The 25,122-nt window shown below is 36.6% G+C and overlaps 5 protein-coding genes across 10 annotated transcripts in view; 2 read left to right on the plus strand and 3 right to left on the minus strand.

Annotated features, from left to right (window-relative positions):
* Positions 1 to 8,840, minus strand: part of LOC108001908 (actin-binding protein WASF3) — a 37,602-nt gene extending 28,762 nt beyond the window's left edge. For 2 of the 6 annotated variants that reach the window (XM_062073046.1, XM_062073044.1), the window contains exon 1: positions 8,634 to 8,771. The gene's annotated coding sequence lies outside the window, so the exon portion shown is untranslated. Of the gene's footprint in view, positions 1 to 7,966 lie in introns of all 6 variants that reach the window. The other 4 variants (XM_062073045.1, XM_062073043.1, XM_062073047.1 and 1 more) reach the window with 3 other exon arrangements.
* A 17-nt stretch (positions 8,841 to 8,857) lies between these two features.
* On the plus strand, positions 8,858 to 10,129 carry LOC108001874 (U6 snRNA-associated Sm-like protein LSm3). The gene is made up of 3 exons (XM_017063147.3): positions 8,858 to 9,322; positions 9,477 to 9,584; positions 9,684 to 10,129. Exons 1-3 carry the CDS (start codon positions 9,302 to 9,304, stop codon positions 9,864 to 9,866), a joined length of 312 nt encoding a protein of 103 aa, XP_016918636.1. The 5' UTR covers positions 8,858 to 9,301; the 3' UTR covers positions 9,867 to 10,129.
* Positions 10,130 to 10,139: 10 nt separating this feature from the next.
* Positions 10,140 to 11,860, minus strand: LOC108001875 (sperm flagellar protein 1). Its single transcript, XM_017063148.3, has 4 exons — positions 11,387 to 11,860; positions 10,931 to 11,296; positions 10,553 to 10,840; positions 10,140 to 10,470 (listed from the first exon to the last, which is right to left on the minus strand). Exons 2-4 carry the CDS (start codon positions 11,040 to 11,042, stop codon positions 10,190 to 10,192), a joined length of 681 nt encoding a protein of 226 aa, XP_016918637.1. The 5' UTR covers positions 11,043 to 11,296; positions 11,387 to 11,860; the 3' UTR covers positions 10,140 to 10,189.
* Positions 11,861 to 11,980: 120 nt separating this feature from the next.
* On the plus strand, positions 11,981 to 16,399 carry LOC108001930 (putative inorganic phosphate cotransporter). The gene is made up of 9 exons (XM_017063259.3): positions 11,981 to 12,422; positions 13,671 to 13,909; positions 14,036 to 14,269; positions 14,350 to 14,437; positions 14,508 to 14,731; positions 14,814 to 14,963; positions 15,070 to 15,202; positions 15,290 to 15,531; positions 15,613 to 16,399. The coding sequence occupies exons 1-9, from the start codon at positions 12,398 to 12,400 to the stop codon at positions 15,787 to 15,789; spliced, it is 1,512 nt and encodes a 503-aa protein (XP_016918748.2). The 5' UTR covers positions 11,981 to 12,397; the 3' UTR covers positions 15,790 to 16,399.
* Positions 16,022 to 19,760, minus strand: LOC108001931 (5-methylcytosine rRNA methyltransferase NSUN4). The gene is made up of 8 exons (XM_017063261.3): positions 18,222 to 19,760; positions 17,950 to 18,132; positions 17,492 to 17,852; positions 17,233 to 17,415; positions 16,818 to 17,104; positions 16,598 to 16,722; positions 16,393 to 16,530; positions 16,022 to 16,297 (listed from the first exon to the last, which is right to left on the minus strand). The coding sequence occupies exons 1-8, from the start codon at positions 18,312 to 18,314 to the stop codon at positions 16,156 to 16,158; spliced, it is 1,512 nt and encodes a 503-aa protein (XP_016918750.2). The 5' UTR covers positions 18,315 to 19,760; the 3' UTR covers positions 16,022 to 16,155.
* Positions 19,761 to 25,122: the final 5,362 nt, after the last annotated feature.

Consider the following 25,122-nt stretch of genomic DNA (forward strand, 5'->3'; position numbering starts at 1 on the left):
ATTAAAATTACGAGTACATTTTTCGTTTCATCTAAATTTTATTTTAAATAATTAAAGCCAATTTTTTTTCCACGGGTCTAATATCGAACAAAGAAACAGCACATGTTTCACGACGAATAAACATCTAAAGCGTTAAAAGAGTATAGCCACGTGTTATCGAATTTCTTCGCCTAGATAGCGCGACGATCGACTTCCATCAACCCTGTACCTCGACCAATCATTTACGCCACTTCGCAACGTAAGCACGAATCAGCGATAGCAATGACACGACACCATCTAAATTAATCGTTCTTGCGTATAATTAACGTGGAGCACTTACGGCTCGCGGCACGTCGAGTGCCAATAAAATTGAATGCGCAAACATCGCTGCTATACATGTCACGAATCGCTCTCGGCTCTTTTTCTTATAAACGGATACTTTTCATCGCCTGCGCGCTTCAACCGCAGCTGCTTCGTTCGCAACGATTACATGGGCGCAGATTAACGGAACGTCGGCCCATGCAACGTGCACGTGGATAATCAGATCTTTGTAACGAGCCATCTCTCCATCGTTCAAACGTCCTCGACGCGGAAATTTTCTGGCAACTGATATTTATTTCGTTACGTGATTTTAAAAATGTGATCACGATATGCGCCTCGTATAAGTGACGGGAATATATTATCGAGTAGTAAATTAGCTCCAACTTAACCTTTATCGGTTATAGCTTCGGTGCTTCGGTATAAAAGTGTCATCATATCGGTACACGTTCGTTAATTCTGGAATAGCTTTAAAGAGAGCTTAAGCAAATTTATCGATCGAACTTCAATTAGAATTTATTTTGTTCGACAAAAAAGTCAGAAAGATTGGGTTAATCGATTTAACCTAACCTATTCCAACTTCGATTAGAATTATTCGGTAAAAAAAAAGAAAGCGATATTCGAAAGTTCCGAAAACAATGTTTTCATAAGAGAAACGATGAGTGGTTTACTTTACTTTCTCTTTAAACGAAATTAGGAGATCGAAAGGAAGATTGATGTTCATTATGCAAAATCTCTGATCAACTATCTATCCGCGATAACTAACGACGAGTAATCGCGTAATGCCAGCTCGTAAAGAGAAATCGAGGAGCAATTTTATTTCATGCCGTGAGGCATTTGCCTTGATATCAAAATTGGTTTCAATGCCACTCGGACAAGGCTTGCAAAGTGATCAGCAATTTACTGCCACTTTTCGAGAAATGACGCCAAATAAACGGATCACTTTATTCTATAGATTCATTTCTCTTCTCCAATCTTCCAACGACGAAATATATATATATATCTGTGTAATAAAATATATCTTTCCTCGTCAATTTTTAAAACCAATTCACAATCCGCTCTACATATTTCAACACGCAACAGTATTCAACTGCATTGCAACGTTAAAAGTGCGCTTTATCACAAAGTACACTTTACACTTTGAGGAAATTGTACGCTCTCCGACTAATAGCAACGTTTCTGCTCTATTTATTAGAAACACACGTTCCCACGTTCCCAGGTGGGAAAAATAATCTTTACAAATCGAAGGAATATTTCTCGAACTTCTCGATTCGATAAAAACACCTCATCGAAGTGAATGTTATGAATTAGAATTAATGATCTGTCAACTTGAATTTCAACTTGTTCGAATTGAAGCAAACGTGATACACGAAATATTTTCGGCGTTTTAATGCAGATCTGGACCCGATTTCTCGGATTTCGCGCGTCTGAAAACGCGGTCAGGTATTATTCTGCGTAGGAATGTTGCGCAACAGTGTCTTCTCCTTCTTTTAAATTAATGCAGGGCAAAGACAACGTGGCGGGGGCGGCTCCACTTGTTCCACATGCGTGTCGCGTTCATTGCTCCAATTCGATCGAGAAGCTGCTTAAAGCGCTCCAAGTGCTTTCGATTTTTAAAATACGCCCACTTTGAAATTTAAAAATTTTAAAATTTGGAATTAAACATACAATTATAAATTATTCGATAACCGATTAATAACGATTTAGAGACGATTTAATTTTATATTTTTTCATATTATATATCCTGTTTATAAAATATATATTCAACACGCGCAATATTTAATATTTTTTGGTTTATCGAAAATGTATAAATCACGATTATTCACCGATTTCGCGTCGATTCGATGTCGCAATTTTGATTTATCATCGATCGAGATTTTTAATCGAGATTTCGTCGAATCGTGAGATGTTAAGGCTGGTAATTTTAATTCCGCGAAATGATTCGCGATGAGATCAGCTTTGGTTAACTTTTCTCGTAGAGAGAGAAAAAACGATTCACGACTCTACTGCGAAAACGTTTGAAAGAAATAAGAAAAGGAAAAAACGCATGATACGAATGTTTTCGATCAAAAACTGTCTCTTTTTTCGTCGTCTTTTTCCCCTAGAATCTGTCGAGCGGATCACTAGACATCCTAGAATTCCATCGTGACCAAGTTTCTTTTCCCTTTTTTAATCCGTCTCTACAACGTTGCCACGTATGGCAATTTCGAAGTCAAATTTCCGTCATTTATTCGCAGTTAATTCAAAGGAAAGAAATGTATACAATTGAAGAGTATTAATTGCTACAAGCTTCGCCATTATACGCGAATTTATCTCCGATCGACGCGCTTCTCCGTTTAATTTCCCAGGGAAAAGAACCTTTTTCTTCCTTTGAACGAGAAATATTTTTCAATGTTAGATTTTTTAAAGAATCACACGTATTATTATTATACATATAAATTATTAAATATTTATTCCTTTAGAATAGTACAATTTATTGGCTTTAATTAATTTTAAAATTTCCTTTTCGAATTTAATTTTAATTTCCCAGGGAAAAGAACCTTTTTCTTCCTTTGAACGAGAAATATTTTTCGATGTTAGACGATTTTTTAAAGAATCACACGTACATATCAATTATTAAATATTTACGTTTTAATCCTTCCAATTTTCTTTTCAATAGTACAATTTATTGATTTTAATTAATTAATTTTAAAATTTCCTTCGAATTTAATTTTAATTTCCCAGGGAAAAGAACCTTTTTCTTCCTTTGAACGAGAAATATTTTTCGATGTTAGACGATTTTTTAAAGAATCACACGTACATATCAATTATTAAATATTTACGTTTTAATCCTTCCAATTTTCTTTTCAATAGTACAATTTATTGATTTTAATTAATTTTAAAATTTCCTTCTCGAATTTAATTTTAATTTTAATTTCCCAGGGAAAAGAACCTTTTTCTTCCTTTGAACGAGAAATATTTTTCAATGTTAGATTTTTTAAAGAATCACACGTATTATTATTATACATATAAATTATTAAATATTTATTCCTTTAGAATAGTACAATTTATTGGCTTTAATTAATTTTAAAATTTCCTTTTCGAATTTAATTTTAATTTCCCAAAAGAACCTTTTTCTTTCTTTGAACGAGAAATATTTTTCAATGTTAGACGATTTTTTAAAAAATCACACGTACATATAAATTATTAAATATTTACGTTTTAATCCTTCCAATTTTCTTTTCAATAGTACAATTTATTGATTTTAATTAATTAATTTTAAAATTTCCTTCGAATTTAATTTTAATTTCCCAGGGAAAAGAACCTTTTTCTTCCTTTGAACGAGAAATATTTTTCAATGTTAGACGATTTTTTAAAAAATCACACGTACATATAAATTATTAAATATTTACGTTTCAATCCTTCCAATTTTCTTTACAATAGTACAATTTATTGGTTTTAATTAATTTTAAAATTTCCTTCTCGATTTCAAACGCGAGAGCGATCTTGTCGTCTATCCATCTCAATCAAATTTGAAATACTACGATGAAAGAATGGAAATTCAAAAAAAAAATAGAGAAAAAAGAAAAATTAGAAAAGATAGAAATTTAAACGAATCTCTGCCCTTATAAAATTCGCGTGTATTATAAAACTGGACGACGAAAAGTCAAAAGAAGGGGACACGAGGAGAGAGAGAGATACAGAGCTCGAAAATCGTTACACGAGATGGAAAAAGTTGTCGGACTGGTGTGATACCGGATCGTCGGGGAGAAATTTAAAGCGTTGCGTATTTAAGATGAAAGAAGGGCGGTCGAAGAAGGGGAGGCAGATGAAGAAAAAGAAGGAAACGCTTCGATAATTCATTAATTAAACGAATTGTATCGAGCGTTGCCGAGGAAACGAATTATTGGTAAGATAAATTTGTTGCAATATTGGTTGAAACTCGATAATGGATTTTCTTCTTTTTTTTTTGTTGTTGTTGAAATTAGTTCTCGCCAATGTTAACAAGATTGATAAACGCAAACGGCAATTATCTGTGAATAATGAATGCTGTGTCAATAACCTCCATTCCATAACTCATATTTCAATGTCGTTTAAAATTCTCGGAAATGTCCGCACGAATCTATCGATCAATCAAATCACTTTCAAAAAGTCACTGAAACGAGCCGATCGATTATTTAGACAATTTTTTTAACGGCAGGATCACACGTGTTGTTGTACGTATCAATTGTTAAATATTTATAATTTTTTAATCAATTAATTTTAAAATTTTCTTCTCGAGTGATAACAATTTTTAAACAAACATTTACAATTGGACTTGGATGGATTTCAAATAGCGGGAAAGATAAATAAAATTCGTTAGTTGCGTTACATAGATATGCACGAGATATTCAGTTATTTAATTAGCGTGTAAGTAAGCGGTGGTGCAAACAAATCGTCGATGCAAAACGCGCTAGATTGGGCAACAACGCTCGACGCTCGATCGTGGAATCCTAGAGTTAAGTTGTCCCCATTTCTTCTGCCACGTACCGTTTGGCAAAAGCGTTTGGACATCGTCGCAATCACCGCGAATCTCGAAATAATGCGCCGTGTAACGACGCATCTTTCCTGGAAACTAGGGGAGAGAGGGGGGGGAAGAGGGAGGAAAAATAAAAAAAATAGAAAGTGGAAAGTTATCGCGATAAAACGCCGGATTCCGAGATGGTGGTCGCTCGACCGTGTTTCGATAATTATTCTACTATTTGCACCGTTATATCGTAAACAGTCCACCGAAAGAATCAATATTCGCATCCGTTTCTATCCGTAAAATTATTCGAATTTAGTAAAATTTTGGTTATGGAGAAGTTGGATGTGTGAAATTTATAGGGAATTAATAATAAGCATTTAAATCTATTTAGAAATCCCTAGAGCGTCGCGATAAACAATATGCGTTTAAGCAGAGAAAGCAATTTAACTATGAAAGCTCGTGAATGATTGTGTTTCCACCCGCAATCGAAGTTTCGCGTTTGAAAGAATTCCCGGGGGACGCATCGATAATAGGATTCCACACGGAACGATGAAACCTGGATGGTGCGGTTCGCTTGCTGTTTAATCAGTTTTCCTTTTTTTACGCGGTGACAAACAGTCGCGTTACTTCATCCCTGCTTTTGCACGTGAATCACTATAGGACAGGATAGCCGTTATTATTTGCGCGTAGCGAGCCTCGTAAATCATCGGCTAATATCAACTCGTGACGTGTATGGTTTAATACGCTACGCGCAAATCGGTATAATGGACTTTTGAGTGTGTGAAAGCGCATCGAGAAGCGAACCGAGTGTAGGTAAACATTTTAGGAGAAAAGGAAAATTCATTTTTGAAAGAATGTTCACATGTAGAACATTGAAAGATGATACGAATTTAAATATTTGAATAATTGAATTGACAGTCCTCTAGTTTTTCCACTTTTTCTTCGTTGACACGATTGAGAATAATTTTTAATCTTACTTCAGCGCGATACATCGCAATGTATCTGCCTCTTTTGATATCTATGAGTTTAAATAGATATAATCGAGAAATGACGAATAATTGACTTTATTCGATAGTATATTTCGCGGAAAAAAATATTTTTTGTCGTCTCGGTAACCGATCAATCTTCTAATTATTTTATACACGAAACGTGTACCACCTACCGTAATAACATGTCATCAACTATCAATGCTTTCCATCTTGGGTAAACGGATAAGTTTCTCAAAGGGTCCCGATGCATGTGTTTATCCGTTGCATAAATTCGTAATTCGGTTTTCCACGTAAAGCGTTTCAATGCAGACGAGCGTTAAAAACACACTCGGCTTGGTGCGCTTTGGTCGAGCGACGATTTCAAGGGATTAATGCACGCCGTGCCGCTTCGTCGTTTGCACTCATGAATAAAGAAATATCTCGACGGTACTCCACCCATAAAACACACGGTTATTTTGAATTCGTTCTCCCGCACACGTCGCGTGTCCGGACACGTGTTCGTGAGTATGCGCGCAACTTCACACGATACATTATACAACAATCTATATTACTTGTGTAACGTAGTGAAAAATAACACGAAACAGAAACGAGGAACTATATAATCTATTTTGAAAGAATTGAATGCTTCATTTTTACGATTATCATTCTATAAATAACGTTTAGGATAAAAAATTCATTTGAAATGAACGCGCAATTTGTTTCGATATAATGGACCGAAATTTATCCAATGCACAACGATCTAATATAAATTAAAGCGTTACTATCTAACTGCCTGCGCAATGTGACAGTGCGCAGAACTGTGTTTTTATTACGAATCCGATTCGACAGAAAGAAGTACATAATTTTTTGAATTCAACTTAATTAAATCGCCATTTTTATAATAACTAGACAATTATATTTATGATATTTTCAATCGATGATTATTTATCCTAATTTATAGAAATAAAATATACTGATATAAATAAAAATAAAATAATAGGATTTAATATTAAGAATATATTGCGATTTATTATAAATTTAAGCATAATAAGTTTAAACAAAATATTATTATATTTAAAAAATAATATTTATTTGTAAAATCACAAATGAATATAGATGAATTTCTATAAATAACTATATTTAGTTTAATCATGGCCTCCGAATTATCCAATTGGTCTCGATTTAACCGGCTTGCCCGGTCTCAATTAAGCCGGTTAATCGGGTACCCACTGCATAATATTGTAAAACGCGTATCGTAAATTTATCGCTTCTATATCATAAAATTATCGCTATAAAATAAAATATAGATAACTATAAAAACAACGTAAAAATTCAAATCATCGAGAATTATCTTTGAAAATATACAACGTATAAATTATATTTAATGACTAAATTAATTATATAATATTATACTTCTCTAATTATAAATCAAAGAATATTTTAAATGAAGAGTCCATAAAAAATGATATATTCATTTTTTTTAATTTCATTCTTCCAATAGTAACACAATACATTAACATAAAGCTAACGCTGTCGTACAAATTTAAATGTACGACGGGTGAATCGTGAATATTGTTTCATACCGAACAAAATGAATTTGTAAAATGATAAACGATACGCATAGGAAGACCTATCGGAAAAAGATGATCCAAGATTAGCGAGGCAACTGTTGAAAGTATACGTGCGAAGTTAGCTATCGGATTTCTTGAGAGGGCAGAAAACGTTTAAAATGTCAACAAGGTCGAAAGGCCGGGCGAGTTAATTGGCGCATGAATGTCACGGCGAATTTTAATCACCAAGCGCCTATGTAACATGGGATCATATCGTCATATCTAATACGTTTGTAATAGAACAAATTCGATTTTTGATGTAACGGTTTTAAAATTTTAAAAAAAGTACGATCGTCTATTCGATCATAATTACATAAATGTAGAAAATTAAGAAATAATCTTTGAAATCGCTGAAACGTTACGCCAATGTAAACGAAAGATAAAAGTGAACGCTATAAATGTAAAGATAACTACTAGCATATCATTCTTTTGAAGAAAAAACGAAAGAAGAGTCTTCTGTATGTCAACAAGCATCGATCGATAATATTGACGCATACACATTCCACGAGATCTAACGGTCCATTAATAAATCATCGTGGAAGATCAAATTCGAAACGATTCACACGATATCGCAATTTACAAAACCATATATGAAAGGAGCTTACGTTACCCGTTGTCTCTGCTTCGCAGCAACACAAAGATCGTCGAATATTTCTCTTCCAGAGATCGTCCGTGATCAGTATTGGTTCCTTTGTCCAAGCTTTACGTGAAGAAAATGCAGAACACTATAGCACACAAGAGACGCGCGTAATCCGCGAAAGGCTGAAGCCTCCGGCTGCTTCTCTTCTTCAATAAGAAAATCGAGACATATAACGGAGTATTTCTCTTTCCACTGTCACTATAAACTTGTTATCCGAACCGTGACCGGTCGCAATTACACGCGATCACGATCGAGATATACATACGCATAGAATATCGTGACTGACAAGAACAGTGAATTTTCATCGGTTCGAGCTAGCGTCGGGAAAACCACCCCCTGCACAGCCGGCGCCCCAACAGCCATGTGCCGCCCTAAACCTCCGCCCATTGGCCCGAACGAAACATTTTACGGGCTCCTGATTCCACCACGATTCTTTTTATTACACGTGAAATCGTAATCGACAAGGACTGTAAACGTGCGTTCGATTTACCGTTTAGTTTATGTTACGTTATCATAAACGACAACTCTGCACGACCCATCCCTGCGGGAGCTCACCAAGAAGGGGGAATGGGAAAAGGCCGACTGACAAGACGTCACGTCTCCCGGGAGCGCTTCGATCTCTCTGAACTCACCATATCTACCGCACAGCTGGCCGCGTGTCTATGCATAACACTGGTGAATACACCAGGGCCGTTAGACAGCCCGTAATTTCGACGTCGTGAAGCAGAATCGTGGATAAACTTTATCAAACAAGTCACACACCGCGCACAGTCTTCACCCGCGAATTGAGAAAATGGCGTTGCTCGCTCCCTCGCGCTCGTTCACTCTAGCAATACCTCAAGCTACGCTGATTTCTATCGTCGACTAGTAGCGCCCATTCCTTGATGCGGATAAGCTGATAACTAACTACGCGGGAAAATCAAAATATTTTTTGATATAAAATAAAAACTATAGAACTATGGTATATATTCATATTTGTAAAAAAAATATTTTATCGAAAGATTTAATTAATTTGTTATTCAACGAAAATGATATAACGAATATTATTTGACGATTAAGGAAATTTTAATAAATTAGGAAGATAGATTGTTGAGAAATGTATGGCGCCACTTGCCGGATGATAGTTTGATATCATGAAATGATAATATTGCCGGTTTATCCGAATGATGCGCGCAATAGTTGATTTTGTAGAAAGTAAACTAAAACATTTATATTTGTTTGTAAACATAAACGTAAAAAGTTAATCTAGTTTTATAAATTAAGAATAAAATAAGTGAATAATATTGAATTTAATTATATCATGGCTGACGAGACAGAACAGGTAAAAGCATTGATTTAAAGTTTTAAACACGAATCTAACCTATTATAACCTCATGTATATTTGTTTTTGGATGAGCGAATTGATAAAATCCAAGATCAAACACAAGTATTTCTAGAATTTTGTGAATAACCTCACTTATATATTTTCATTTCAGGTGCCAGCAATAAATGTTAAAGAACCCTTAGATCTTATAAGATTGAGTCTTGATGAAAGAATATATGTTAAAATGAGAAATGAGAGAGAATTACGGGGACGATTACATGTAAATATTATTTTTTTTATCTGTCCATTATATATACATTTCTATTATCAATTTAAAAAAATTTAATAATATAAAATTTTTTAATTTTTTAATTTACAGGCTTATGACCAACATTTGAATATGGTATTGGGTGAAGCGGAAGAAACTGTAACTACAGTAGAAATCGATGAAGAAACATACGAGGAAGTGTATCGTACGACTAAAAGGAATATTTCTATGCTTTTCGTTCGTGGTGATGGTGTAATTTTGGTTTCACCACCAAGCATGAGAGCCCCAATATAAAATTTCTATTTACATTGAATCTATCTAAAAATAAGAAATAAATAATATAATTTTACGTTGATACAATTTTATCAACTTTTGTAATGAGCATTTAACAAGTGTCAACAAAAATCAACAAACTAATAGATTTAATTATAATAAAAATCTGTAACAATAGCTATAAAAATTGTAATCTAAATATGAAAAAAACAAATCAAGATGTGGTGCGCTATGTTAAAATGATATATTAATTAAAAGTTTATAAATAATATAATTTTTTGAAGTACACTGTTATTTAAAATATTTTCAAAACATTTGTTTCAACTTTCAAAAATTCTAATTATCTATATAATTTTCGTTCGAAGTTTTGAAACTACATTAGATGTGGAACTTAAATTCACAGATCTTGGTGTATTTTGTTCTACGGGTTTTATTATTTGTGAAGTAAGATCTGTAATTCTTTGATCTTTCAGTTTTATCAAAGACTCGAGATGAGATACCTTTTGATGAAGCATTTTTATCATTTCATTTTTTTCTTCTAATTCCTGTTTTAATCGAACGAAAACATGACGTGGAACAGTTTTATTCGCTACTTCTTCAGTATTGAGCACTGACTTAACAACTTCTTTATAGAAAATAAAATTTTACTCAAAAATTATATAAATTTTCCCCGAAATTTTATCATTTGACTGTAATTATTTACTTACCTGTTTTTTCGTTTTCCTGATATTCAGAATATAAAGTATTCCTTTCCGCGTTACAATCTTTTAAAATTTTAGTTCGCAATTCGATTAAAACTTTTTCAATAATACCAGGTTGCGAATTTGCCAATTTATTGATTATATCTTTTCCTATTTTAATATCAAGCTTCGAAAGTACCTTCCGATTTAGTGTACACCAGTTATCTATTTTTTTTGCAACGCTATTTCCAGGAACGTAATTATGTATATCGATGTGTTTAGGATAGTAACGTTTTAACAATTCAGCCATAAAAACTAGGATTTGTTGAAAAAAACGTTTTTTAAACATTAGCCCAATTAAAAAATAAGCTACGCTCATAAAATGAATGAACTTTTCATTATTACCACCGTCGGAAAAATCTCGAGCAAGATTTTTCTTTGGTTTTGAAAATTGTATTTGCTCGATCCATGTATATATTTCTTCAAGGGTTGGGTCGGGTGCTAATTCCTCGCTCATGTTTCTAGCTTACTTATTCGTCATTAAAATTCAAAAAGAACTTATTTTTATACATTGGAATTTATAAATGTCATCGTTTTATTTTTGTTACATACTGTCAATTTGCAAATTTTGATTAGGTCGACATATGTATATTGTAACCTATTTATGAATCCAACTTCATTTTGGTTCATCGTGCGCCTCCTTCCTTGATCAAAAAACGATAAATATGAAATTTCAATTGCATCGTGGACGAGAAAAATTTAACTCGAATCCTACGAAAGCATAAAAATACATAAAAATAAATTTTCCTCTCCTTTTTTTCTTTTTCTACGGTCAAATTATTTAATTTATTTATTTAATACTTTAAATCATATCGTATGCTTCAGTATTTATCAGGGACACATGTTTAAGAAGAACTTTCCCGAAACAATACATCATAAAGTTTCTTCAAACGCTTTGACTTTCAATTTATCTTCGTCTTTCACTCTTTTATCGTTCTCGATAAGGATAACACTAGAATATTATATCCAAGCTTGCAATATAGCAAGCTTATAACCAATAAATACACAAGTAGTATCGTATCTGAATCGATATATATATATATATATTAAAATTTTAAATCGTACAAATATTAAATATCATAAAACCATTTAATAATATCCGATAATAAAGAATAATTTCTATATATATATATATCTATTTACATTAGATAATTACATTGTTCAATGTGCAAATCTAACATATTATAATATAATAATATTAAATAATATTATTACAAGCATTAGGAGTCAAATGTTAACGACGTGATCCGTCAAACAGTTTACCTAACGTGCATTTCATTAAACACGTTCTCAGAATCAACAGAGGACAGGTTGAAAATACGTAGGCATCGTCACATTGACAAACGCGGTATTCGAAAGACGATAAATTTGAGCCTGCGTTCACACGCCTATGGCATTTATAGAAGAGGCGCACGCTCCGTTTTTCCTTCGTATATAGTTTGGAGGATCTGATGTATCGCGTTCACTCTCAGTAGCATGTTGCGCGAACGAGGAAACGAATTGGGTGCAAAGAGAGTATCGTAGATTGACAAGTATTTCGAAATTGCATCGTCTAAATGATCGATTAAATTTTTCGTATCGTGGATCGTATTTTTACGAAAATCTCTCTTCGACTCGATCGAAAATATTGATTAATTTTGTGAATTCGTAAAAATTTTATATTTCTTATATATTGCGTTGAATTGCAATTGTAATCGAAAAAAAAAAAAAGAATTGTAAATAACTCTTTTACGAGGGTTTGTTTTTTTTTCTTTTTTTTCTTGCGTTTTATTTCGAGAAAATACGTATCAGTCGTTGACTCAAGGGAAAACTATGGCTGGAAAGCATAATCTCAAGGGTAAGTAATTATAGTCTTTCGTTTATAGTACGATACTGATCCGAGAGATTGCACATTAATGACTTTGTGAAAGCGGGAAAAGTTGATTGAACTTCGATTATTTCGAAATTCTACCCTTTATCTGGGGTTCTATCTCTGTGACCTTCAAGTGTCCTCTACTCTAAAAGATTAACTCATTTCTCTGTCGTAACTCATTTCTCTCTCTTTTTTTCTTTTTTTACATTTGAACATTTTACAAAATTTCGCCAAATAAGTTTTGCATCGTGTTAAAAAAAAAAGAAAAATAAAATATTTTTTTTAATTTTTTGAAAAATTAAATGTATGATGCAATTCGAGATAAAACAATTTTGAAATCGCGCTGTTCGGTATGATTTCCATTTGAGTTGATGCAACTCTATGCATTTATTATGACAGTTGTTAGTCATTAGTCATTCATATATAAATTTTTGTGCGGTTTTGAATAATTGTGCAGTTGATAACGATATTGTCATCGATAATTTATCTGTAAAAAAAATCATTAATTTGTTATTCAAACATTTCATCGATTTTGACACGAAATAAATATATTTTGTGCGATATGTTCGCAAAAAAAAGAGAAGAAAAGAGAAAAAATATTTTGTAGCTTCGTTTCACGCGTTTCTTGACCTACATCGGCCTGAAAATAAATGCGTGGAATAAAAAGAAAAGTATTCGGGTCTGAAAAGAACTTATAATAAAAAGCTTTCCCGATGATCCTTTTTTTCATTATTGTTAAAAAATAGAATAATTCGTGATAAAAAATGCAATTATAATTATTCTTTCTCAATATCTATCGACGCAAATAAATTTTTTTTTAACTTTCTGTCGTTCAAAATGATAATTAAATCGAGAGAAAATTTCGCATATTAATTTTACGTATAATACTTTCACGATTGCGATAACTCTTTAACCTTCCTTTAAAATTATTATTTAATTTTTATAATAATTTATCCGTATAGACAGAACTATAACAACCGCAAAAAAAGAAAAGAAAACGGTTGCGAAGAAGTGGGATATTTGAAAACACGTTCGGTCATGCTTCATGCTAAACGACACGTCCTCCTTTCGTTCGTTCTTCCCGCATACGATTTTCCACGCGATGTTTTATTATCGATTAATCATTATCATTGTTGAAACGCTGGCTTACTACTTATTCCATTAAAACGGCCCATTAAATGAACATTTAAAATTCTTTACGAATATACACGTATATCTGTTATACATAAACAGGGCACGCCGCGTTTCCTATACGATACTTAATGGCGATTATGGGCTCTATTGGGCTCGCCATTATCTACGGTTTCAAGGTAAACGTAAGCGTGGCCATCGTGGCTATGGTGAACCACACTGCCGTAAAGCTGTCCACGTCGCGTCAATCGGGGAATGCGAGCAACGTGATTACCGACATTGTTGCCGATCAGTGCCACCGCCATGATATTTCTTCCAACGCGACGAAAATCACCACCGAGGTACGTGTACGTCCACGCGACTAATTTTAAAACAATATTGCGTTCGAGTCTTCGTGAAAATGATGGAGAAAAAATTTCTTTAAATTTTCGCGAAATTATTTTTTTTTTTTTCTTTCACTTTTCAAGGATGGTCCGTTCGTGTGGAACGAGCCTTTACAAGGCCTTATCCTGTCATCCTATTTTTGGGGATACATGGTATCTTTACTTCCGGGGGGACGAATGGCCGAACTATTGTCCGCCAAATGGGTGATGAATGGATCTGTACTTCTAAACGTCCTGGCATCTGTGTTGTCACCTGTTGCTGCTCAAACGCATTACTCCCTCTTTATCGTGATGAGATTTCTTCAAGGAATCGGTGGGGTTAGTCAATTAAAAAATTGTTCGAATTAAAAAATGGAAAATATTGTACTATTTTTTTTAACTTTTTTTTTTAATTGCAGGGTGTAACGTTCCCGGCGATGCACGTTATGATCGCTAAATGGGCTCCACCGAACGAGAGAAGCGTTCTTGCTTCGATCGTTTACGCGGGTAAAAACGTATATATATATATGTGTGTTTTTTAATTGTATAAATAAATGTTAATTTTTGCTTCTTCCAGGGACTGCACTTGGCACTGTGATTTCTATACTCTTAACGGGAATATTGGCTGCGAATTTCGAATGGGTGTGGATATTTTACATTGAAGGTGCACTTTGTCTAATTTGGTGCACAGTTTGGTGGATCATGATCGCGGATAGCCCGGAGGAACAAACGAAGCTTATCAGTGAAGAGGAAAGAAATTACATCATGCAATCTTTAGGTCAAAATAGGAATGAACATAAGGTTGGTTTAACATTGAAAAAAAAATTTCATGACTCTACTCTTATTATTTATATATATATATATATATATTATTGTTGTTTAGAAACTATCAGTTCCATGGAGTGCAGTGTTACGATCTAAACCATTTATGGCAATTTTAATTGCTCATTTCTGTAGTAATTTTGGATGGTACATGTTACTTATTGAGCTTCCTACTTTTATGAATCAAATACTAAAATTTGATATGAGTTCTGTGAGTAACTATTTGTAATTGGAAATTAAAAATTGGAAATTTACAAAATATCATAATAATTGTTTAATGCAATAATTGTAATTATTTTTTGTCGTTTATTGAATAGAATGCTGGTCTTTCTTCCATGCCATTTTTATGTATGTGGATTTTCACTATGGTTCTTAGTAAGGTGTTGGCCATGATGCAGGATAAAAAATTAATTTCAGTAACGGTATCAAGAAAAATTGGGACATTATTCTGTAAGTTTATCATTAATGTATAAATATCTTGGAGATTTAAAATAAGTTCTATTATATTATAATAATTGTTAAAATTTTTATTTTTAGCATCTGTTGTTCCCATGATTTGTTTAATAGGAGTATCTTACGTTGGATGTAATCGTACATTAGCTGTTACTTTAATGACTATTGGAGTAACTTGTATTGGTGGAATGTATAGTGGATTTCTATCGAATCATATTGACATTGCTCCAAATTTTGCTGGTACTCTCGTTGCGATTACAAATTGTATTGCCACTATACCTGGATTTGTAGTGCCAATATTTGTTGGAAAATTAACGCATGGAAATGTAAGTGTTTATGGTAAAATATCTTATTTCAATAATGACAATATCATTATTAACATTATTATTATTCAATTTGTTTTATAGCAAACTATAGAAGCATGGAGAATTATATTTTTTACAACTGTCGTTTTGTATATAATTGAAATAATAGTTTACACTGTTTTTGGAAACGGAGAAGAACAATCTTGGAATAAAAGTAAATTAATAGATGAAGAAATCAGTGATCAAACATTACCATTAAAAGAAGATTTTAAGAAATGAATGTGACTTTTAAAAATATACAATTTGAATAGCTTTTTAATTCAATTTTGACTTTATGTCGTACAAAAAATTATCATTAATAATTCTTACAAGGAACTCATTTAGAGATTTAATATCATTATTGTGTTACAATTTTTGTTTTTATATGAAAATTTTTTCATACTTTACATTTATTATAACGAATGATAAAATATATTTTTTTATTACTATTATACACATACACTAGTAAATATACAATATTAAATATTATTTATTAAAGATAATATTTTACATATTTAAACATCTTTAATAATAATAATATTTACATTAAAAGTACAAATTTAAATATTTATTTATTTAATATAGAAAAAAAATACTTATTTATCTTTACTGTACTTTTACTATTTTACAAAAATACATTGGACCCCAATTATTATGACAAGTGGGTATAACGATATGACCATATTTTAAACCAATTCTGCCAAAGTCATATATGCATCGTAAGGGTAACAACGCTTCAGTCATATCTCTACAAGAATCATATGATACGTAAGAAGTTAATGTAAATAATATAATAATATTAATGTAAGAATATATTTAGAGAAATATATACAAAGTACATACTTTACAACCATGACACACTTATTTTCTTGCCATGCTCTCTTTAATGCTACTTGTACAACACCATCATTTTGTATTGGACTAAGAGAACATGTTGAATAAACTACTGTACCTCCTACCGATACTAATTTCAATGCATTCCTATAAAATTAAAAATTAATTATTTATTACGAAATAGAAAAATATGAGATACGTTTCATCTACCGACGTTAAAATTTCAGACTGAATTTCTGGCAATTTTAATCTTTCCTTAACCCTGCTTGGTTTAAAAATATTGTTTTCATCAGAATGTAAATTATGTCTATCCGTTGTACATGGGACATCAACTAAAATCTAAAAAGGTTAATAAATGTGAATTTTACATTGATTTTCATAAAACATTAAACATTAATAAAAACGACATTAATAAATTGCATTAAGATGTACACCTTATTATATCTACCATTTTCATTGATCATTCTAGCATCTTGTCGCGTTATAAGAAACATATTTTCTTTCTCACAAATATTTGAAACAAATTGATTCATGACATTTTTAATTCTTTTTATTCTAGATTCGATAACATCATTAGCGATCACTAAACGTGGCATGAGAGTTTGAAGAATAGTTAAAGCTTTTCCTCCAGGTGCAGCGCACATATCAAGTACAATATCACCTAATTGTATATCTAAAGCTAATACAGGAAGTATAGATCCTCCATCAAATAAATAATAATCTAAAAGATAAAATAGAAATAAAATATATTAATAATATTATATATTTCATTTATAATTAATGGAATATTTTAAGATATATAGAAAATTAGCTTTATTATTATTGAATGAAAATTAAAATAATACAAACCTAATACACCGGTAGATCCTTTTCTAGGACTTGGAAATCTAGTATAATTATCTCTTTCAAAAGCATATACGTGTAAATGTTCTGGAAATGGCAAAACATGCTCGTTCTCAACATTTACTTTAAAATCATCAGCCTTAGTATAAAATTTATAATGATCAGATTCCAAAACCCAATCATCTAATCCTATAAAATTTATTAAAAAATATAGTATTAATTTTTTAATTCAAAAAAATATATTAAATATATTAATTAAACAAACCCTTTATTTTGCTAGCAGGCACATATTCTTGAAGCACAGATAAATTTACAGATGAATCAACAATACGAGTATTGTCTATATTAATATCATTTAAACTTGTATCTATAGATTGTAATTTTATAGGTATATTTTTATTTTTTTTATCAAATTCCGTAGTTTCAGTTTTTAAATCTTCTAATAAATTTGGATAATTAGCAGGATGAGCTGCTCGAAGTTCCGACTGATCTATAGAAGTTTCAGCTTCTATCAAATTTTGATCATCATCAGATTTACCATACTTAGCCTCTCTTTTCCTATTAAAAAATTCTACATTTTCTTTCTGTACATTATATAAACTTCTTAAATTTAATGCACCTAGTAGCTGTAATAATTTTATTTTCCCTTTTAATATAAATTTTTAATATTTTTAATATTTTTATTTTATAACTTTATGATTTTTAATACCGTTGTCGATTTACCTCTAAATTAGATCGAATTTTTTCCGTATCACTGAAATTATTAACCACAGCCATATACTTGGATTCTTTTTTTAATAACGCAGTTCGTATATCCTTCCAATTGTTTTTATAAACATTTGCATAAAAATCATCAAAGTATTCTAACGCTTTATCCTTTGTCGTTTTCTTTTTCTTTACAACAGACTATAAAAATAATCGTCTATTTGATTAAACGAATTTTTAAAAAGAATATTCAAATTTTAACAACATTGTAGGGTTATAGCGATACAAACCCAGTGATCTTTTCCATGTGTACTACCAGCAGCATATCGAACAGATAATTTTACAATTTTTTTTAATCTTAATTTATCGAGCAACAATGCCATTTTCTTCAAACATGCATATAATTGATTCGAATTCTCATAATTCGTCTCATTTGCGTTTTTCAAACACAATAATTCAGCTAAACTTCGTGAAACGAAGAAGCGATGCAGCGGCAAAATTCGTTACTCGATTTCGCTACTCGATGGCGCTGCATGTACATTCAATTTTGTTTCGAACGCAAGAAGTGGTCGACGTCGATTAACCGTTAGTGAGAGCGATGTAAAAGAAGAAGGGCGTGAACCAGCGTGAACTGCAAGTACAGGTGAAACAGGACAACCGACAAATCCACGAGTTACGGTACTACCAGTGCTACTTGACTAACACTGGACGATACATCTTTTTTTATCAAACTAGCGTTAACTTCTCCGTAAGCTATTCTTCTCCTACTTTGCCGACTTTCTTTATCACAATCTCCATGGTACGAGATGTAAATAAAAATTGTAAAGATAAATGCATGTACATGTATACATACGCAATACGTGTCGATCTATGTAATATATCAGATGCAAACGACAAGGAAGCGACGTATTTGTCGTGACATCGAGATGAGAAACGTGCCGAGTAAGATGGAGTGAATGGGGGTGGTGGGGATGGGGACGAACACATCTTTGTGCTCCCCTCTTGCGAAGGCGCTCGTGCGCCGTGAAACGTGGCTGTTTCGAAAGTTCCTACTCGAAGAACCTATTTTAGATGCTATAAACCATTTCGACTTGTAAATCGTTTTCGGAGGTGTACGAGCCTCTCGGTACCTGAACAAAAGAATAGGGGGACATATCTCGAAATATTTCCGTTTTTGACAAACGATTTTTTTATTTTCCAATGAATATTTAGGCGTTTCACAAATTGACGATAAAAAATTCATGATAAATGTATATAGACTCCGCTTTGAAAATACGGCGTATCGTTCGATAATCATAGAACAAGTTTAAAAAGAAATTCATAACGATACAGAATGAGAAACGTAAATTGAGAATCAAGTAAGACCGACATGATAATCTTGTTACCCTCGAAACGCGTACAACGTACTCCGGTGAAAGTCTCCACTGTAGACAGTAGACGCGAGTTCAGTGTTCTCGAGGGGAACGAAAGGAGAACGTCGCCGCGCAGGAGATCGGCTCTTTTGCTTGGAAGCAAAGATCAGAACTGTAGCCCATGGGGTGCGGTATACCCTATGTGTGGCCAGAGGAGACACACACCTCGTCGATACTTTCGTGTTCATTGTCACGCATACAGAAACTCTTCCTCTCGATGAATCTCGACGACCCGAATCGCTCGACGGCGAAGCTGGTTTCGTGGATCTCTTCATGAGAGGCACGTCGTACGCGATTTGTCGGGGCACGGGGTGTGACGGGGACTCGAGGGATCGTAAAGGCAATGCACTGTAAGGAGCTCACGACGACTATACCCTCCCTCCGCCCCTCGCGCGCTCGCGCTCGCGCGCGCGCGCCTGCCTCCCTCTCGTTCTCTCGCCACCGTCCCTTTCTCTCCCTTCTTTCTTCGCTCCCTCCCTCCCTCCCTCTCACTCTCCCACCCTTTCTTGCCGCCGTCTCTCTTTCTTTCCCTCGTTCCCTCTCTCTCTCTTTCTCTCTGTCGCTCTTATCAGAAAGCCTCGACAGTACGACCTCACTTATACTCTCTCGTTCTATTGCTCGCTCGGCTGATCTCTCGAGGAGGGCGCGTTAGGGCGCTCGCCAGCCACTCGTGCGTCTTTCGACTCCGTTCCGAAATTTTTCTCCTCGATTCTCCTCCAATCGACCGAAATTCAAATTCCCTCCCCCTTGCGACGAGTGTCGCCGCGATTGCTCGCTCGCTCGCTCGCTCGCTCGCGCGTCTCGTAAAGGGGAACACGAAAGGCCAAAGGACTCGGAAGTTACGACATCCGGCACACAATACTACCGTTTCCTGTCTCTCGTGACCCTTGGTCCCACTTGGTCTAGCCCACGTGACCCCGCCGCCGCTTCCGTGCCTCGCGCAGTTTCGATTTAACACGCGCGCGCCTCTAACTGCCGCGGTAATGCGTGCGCACGTAACCTTCGACGAATCGCCATGACATTTTTCAAAACTCGAAACCCTTTCTCGAGCTACAACAGGTATTCTTCTTTTCTTCTTCTTTTTTTTTTTTTCTTTTTTTTTTCCCGAATCTCGACCGATAAAAAGTCGCGCGCGCTTCCATTGTAGCTCGATTACAAGAGTCACAGATTATTATCCTCGTGAGAATTCTTCGAAATTCTTCTCGTTGCCCGCCTTTTCGTGCATAATACGAGTCGACTCGACAATAGGTGGTTGATTCCTTTCTAAATCTCCTTATTCCTCCTCGTTCGATCCCGATGCTCGAATACTCGGATACCGGTTCACCGCGGTATCGTGGTCGATTGTTGGATTGGTGCGCGTGGCGGCGCACATCCTCGGTTGGAAAAAACGGGCCGGATAAAAGAGGCGAAATCAGTTCTGATTTGGATGACTTTTTCTCTTCCCCTCCCTTTTTTCCTTTTCCTTTTTTTTTCCTTTTTCATAGTCACCCGTCCTACGCCTCGCCCCTCCTCGCCGCGGCAAGCCTCCCAACGACGTCGTCACGTGCATGCATGCGTGCACGCGTACATCGTGGCATGGCGAGCGCATACATGCAGGGTCGTTGAACGAGCAGGGGGTACCGAGGACAACAGTAACGACTGCACCAACCCACTTGTCTCGACCCTATACAAGTCACGTGCACGTACAGTGCTCGGCAATAATGGTCCCCAGAGGGTGTGACCTATTCTATATGCTGGATTCTCGCGCGCGGGCGCGCGCCATCGGCCGAGTTGCTGGTACCAACATGCTCCGGTACCAACCAGCGTACGCGACTACTCCCCATGGAAAACCGCGAATAGAAATAACGTTTTTACGATACGCCGTACCGTTTTGCTTTCGTAGCAGAGATCTCGAGAAAGAGCGTCGAGAATATCGGGAATAATTTCTCCTTCCTTCTTTTCCCCTTCGAGCAAAGGAAACGTTATTCGTTCGTTTCTTCTCCTCTTTTATAACTATCGCATCTTCTCCCCACTCCTACCAAATATCGATCGAATTTAACCGTTCTCTCGTGCGGCGCGCGAAATGACGAACCCCGTCGGTAAAAACGATTCACGATTCGGTTGAGACGAAGGGAAAAATTTATTAAACTCGGCTCGGCTCGTGACGAGCGAATCTCATTCTGAAGCTCGGTGAACCGGTGATACTTTGTTGCAAGAGACACGCCCCACTCTCTTTCCATCTCGCTCGCTCTCTCTCTCTCTCTCTCTCTCTCTCGCCTCTTATGTCTCCGCTATTACTTTCTTGGACGAATTTAGCGTGTGGAGCGGAGTCCCACTCGTTCAAATATTTTGAGCCCCTCGAGAGAGAGATATATCCTCCGTTGCCGGTTGAATTGCGAAATACTACGCGGCACGGACGGTGTCGGGCGATGTACGAGGACGAAAGTAGGTAGGTAGGTAGGTAGGTGGGCAGACGGAAGTCAGTTTAACGGTATCACCTGAGAGTTCAGTCAGAGGCTTCGATCCTTCGGACGCGTGGAACGGGGTTTCACGAAATTCGTAGTTTTATCGTGGCGTTTTCTCTTTTTTTCCTCCTCTCTCTCTTTCTCTTTTTTTACGACCCATCCTCGCCCACCTGCACAGAATATTTCCAGCTTTAACAAGCTCATCGAGCGCATTCCTTCCCCTCCCCCCGAGGGGGCTACTCCCTTTTACGGCCAAGAATTTTACTTTTTCACGATATTTCCCTTCCACCGGTATTTTTCTCCACCCGTAATTGGAACTTAACGTCGGAATAACGAAAATTGTGTATTGGAAAAGAGCGTTGTATATTTCGGTTCGACGCTCAAGGGTGGTGGAAAGGTTCTCCTCCAAAGAAACTGCTCTCTCCTTTTCTCTTTTTTTCTCTCGTTTACACGGGGTTGTTGGGGAACGGTTATCGCCGAGGAGGAGGAAGAGGAGGAGGAGGAGGGCGTTGACCCTTCGCTGCCACGCCACTCCCACACCGCATTACGTCAGTCTACACTACGTCCACTGCATCCTGCTCATCTTCTCCAACGTTTTACGAGAGCCTTTACGAGAGCTACCCGCGGGGTTGCGGCCTCTCCTTATCCCGAGCTCTCCAAAAGGAGGAGACGCAAAAGGGGGTTGAAGGGAGATTGGCAAGCAAATTTCCGTCCCTTTCCCTTCTTTTTCCTTCCCGAAATTCTCGGAGAGTCGTACAGTCGAAATTTCAACTCGAAGAGCACGTTCACCTTCGACTTTGATCGGCTCGAGAGAAAGCGAAATTCCCGAGATAAATTCATATCCAGCATCCTCGGATGGGTAGAGTCGGAAGGGAGCCGCCGATGGTGCTGCTACACCAACAACCTGTTGCAACCACCCCGACCACACGCCATAGCCAGCGGGATACGATCCAACTGGCCCGGCTCGAGAACGAGCCAATCCGACGAATCGGGCCGCAATCGCTTCTCCTCCAACGATAAAAAGAAAAATCGTCGATTCGAAAGGGTTATCGTCGGACCCATGCCTCGATCGATCCTAATCCCGATACGAGTAATTTTTGGAAAATTTTAATCTCGAACGATCGCAATAAAAGTGGGAGAAATTTGAAGTTTGAGAAAGAAAAAAATAAAGAGAGACGTAATAGATACGGGGGGACGAACAGGTGTATCGGTGTTCGAAAAAGCATCTTTGTCGATCCTGTTTCGAATAAATCCCTTACGGTGCACAATACACAACATATATATATATATATAGGTGTTTTCGAATCGGATTGAAATTGACTTTGCTGCCGCCTGTGCTACCTGTCTCTACCTGTTATACCTGTTAGGGTGCTGAGAGGGAAGGGAGGGAAATAAAAGGGAAACGGCGAAGGGATAGGGAGGGGAGGGGAGGGGGCAGGGACGAACAAAGGGCGTATTCACGCGTCAAAAGTCACCACAGCGTAACGATAGGGTGGTCCAGGAGGAGGGAGAGAGAGAGAGGGAGAGAGAGAGAAAGAGAGAGACCTGTAGGACCTACTTTGGTATTTCTGCGGCATACCACTTGTCGCGCATTTATTCTTCCCCGAGGTTTACGAGCCTCGTCTACGTGACTGGTTGTAGTCACCGAGTCACAGATGCAACTTTCGATGAAAAAAAAAAACTTTCGCGCGTGGAAATCCTTCCTTCCTTCCTTCCTTCCTTCCTTCCTTCCTTGTTGATCGAACGAGAAAGAGAGAGAGAGAGCGCGACGAAGAGGATATAAATTTATATCTTCGATATTCGAGCGAGCGTTGTACAAGCGCGAGTGTAAAGGAAGGAGAGTTACGTTACGCGCGTTGTATATTCGGCGGAGAAGGAAAGGGCTGCAAAGGAAGGAAAGAAAAGTCGGGTCTTTAGTAGGTCAACGGCGATGTTGTTCCTTCCCTTCGAGCATTACGTCATCGCGCCTCCCAACTCGCGCCCGCACGGCCAACAGCCAACGCAGCGCGCCTATCTGTGTGCGCGCGGGACGCGGTGTGTATGCGCGCCAAGTATGCGCGTGTGCACCACGGCTGTCCCGTTCGTACGCGCGTACTTGACCACCCACCCGCCCGTCCACCCACCGCCTCGAGAACTATGTTTTTCAACATGCCAGGTATCGGTCACGCGTCGAATTTAAGCTCGGTAAATACGCACGAAATATATATTATATATATATATATATATACACGTACAAAACGTTACACGTATTCGATCGTTACGTAACTGAATTAATCGATGGAATAGATCTTATATATATATATATTTATCGATTAAGCTCAACCGATAAAAGAGGAATCTTCTCGAATCTCGCGGCTGCTCTTGAATAAGCGAGAGCAAGAGAGAGAGGAGAAGGTGTGATTCCAAGGACCGTATTCAAATTTTCGTAAAGAAGAGAAGAGACGTGAGACGCGTGAACGTACCCGCGCTCGGAGATGGTGTGCGGAGCCGAGTGGGGTTAGACTTACCACTCACTTTCGAAACGGAGCGCTTTTCTGAACGTTCGTATTCGAGCGAGGGGTTCACGAATGTTCGTATCGCCGCCGCGTGAGACTTGGGTGAAAAGGAGGAAGAGGGAAGAACGGCGGGGAGAGAGAGAGAGGTATATGCGGGTCGGGGTCGAGTCATGCATATCGATGACGGCTCGTATGAATTTTTCATAGTTTCTTTTACAATTTGAAAAGCTTGTTTCGGTGTCGTCGTTTATGGTTCTATAAACCCAGTGACCCCATCGGTGCGGATCTCTGTCTCGTGATCTTCGGCGCCTCCGTCTCTCCTCGCGGTTCGGGCTAACTAACTGTTCACGATATCGGTTCGACGACTGGTTTCCTTCGACGAACCTGCCTTCCTCGCCGATCCACTCTTGCTGCTCCCTCTCTCTCTCTCCCCCTCCCTCCCTCTACGTACCACTTGGATAGAAAGAAAGGAAAAAAGAGACGAAGGAAGAGCAAGGAAATCTATAAAACCCACGAAAGCCGAAGTGAAACGAAGGAAGGAGGAGTGAGGGTGCGGGAGAAGAAGAAGCGAAAGATATTGGTAATCGAGGAATCCGGGAACCCAGAACCGTTCGAACGGTTGGCTGCCGCAGACGCAAGGTCGTTGTCCTTGGGGGATCAACGACCCCTCGATGAGGGATGCCGTGGTGGGGATATATATACACCTCCCCATCCACGCCAGCCGCCGTCTGGGTGGATAAGGGCGCCTCCAGGTTGGGTTAGACCTAGGGTTAGATTTAGAAGTCAGGAATAGGGATGCGGATAGTCACGTAGGGAGGGGGAGAAGGAGAGAGACGCGCG

This window comes from Apis cerana, linkage group LG3 (genome assembly GCF_029169275.1).
Source record: "Apis cerana isolate GH-2021 linkage group LG3, AcerK_1.0, whole genome shotgun sequence".
NCBI classification, from domain to species: domain Eukaryota; kingdom Metazoa; phylum Arthropoda; class Insecta; order Hymenoptera; family Apidae; genus Apis; species Apis cerana.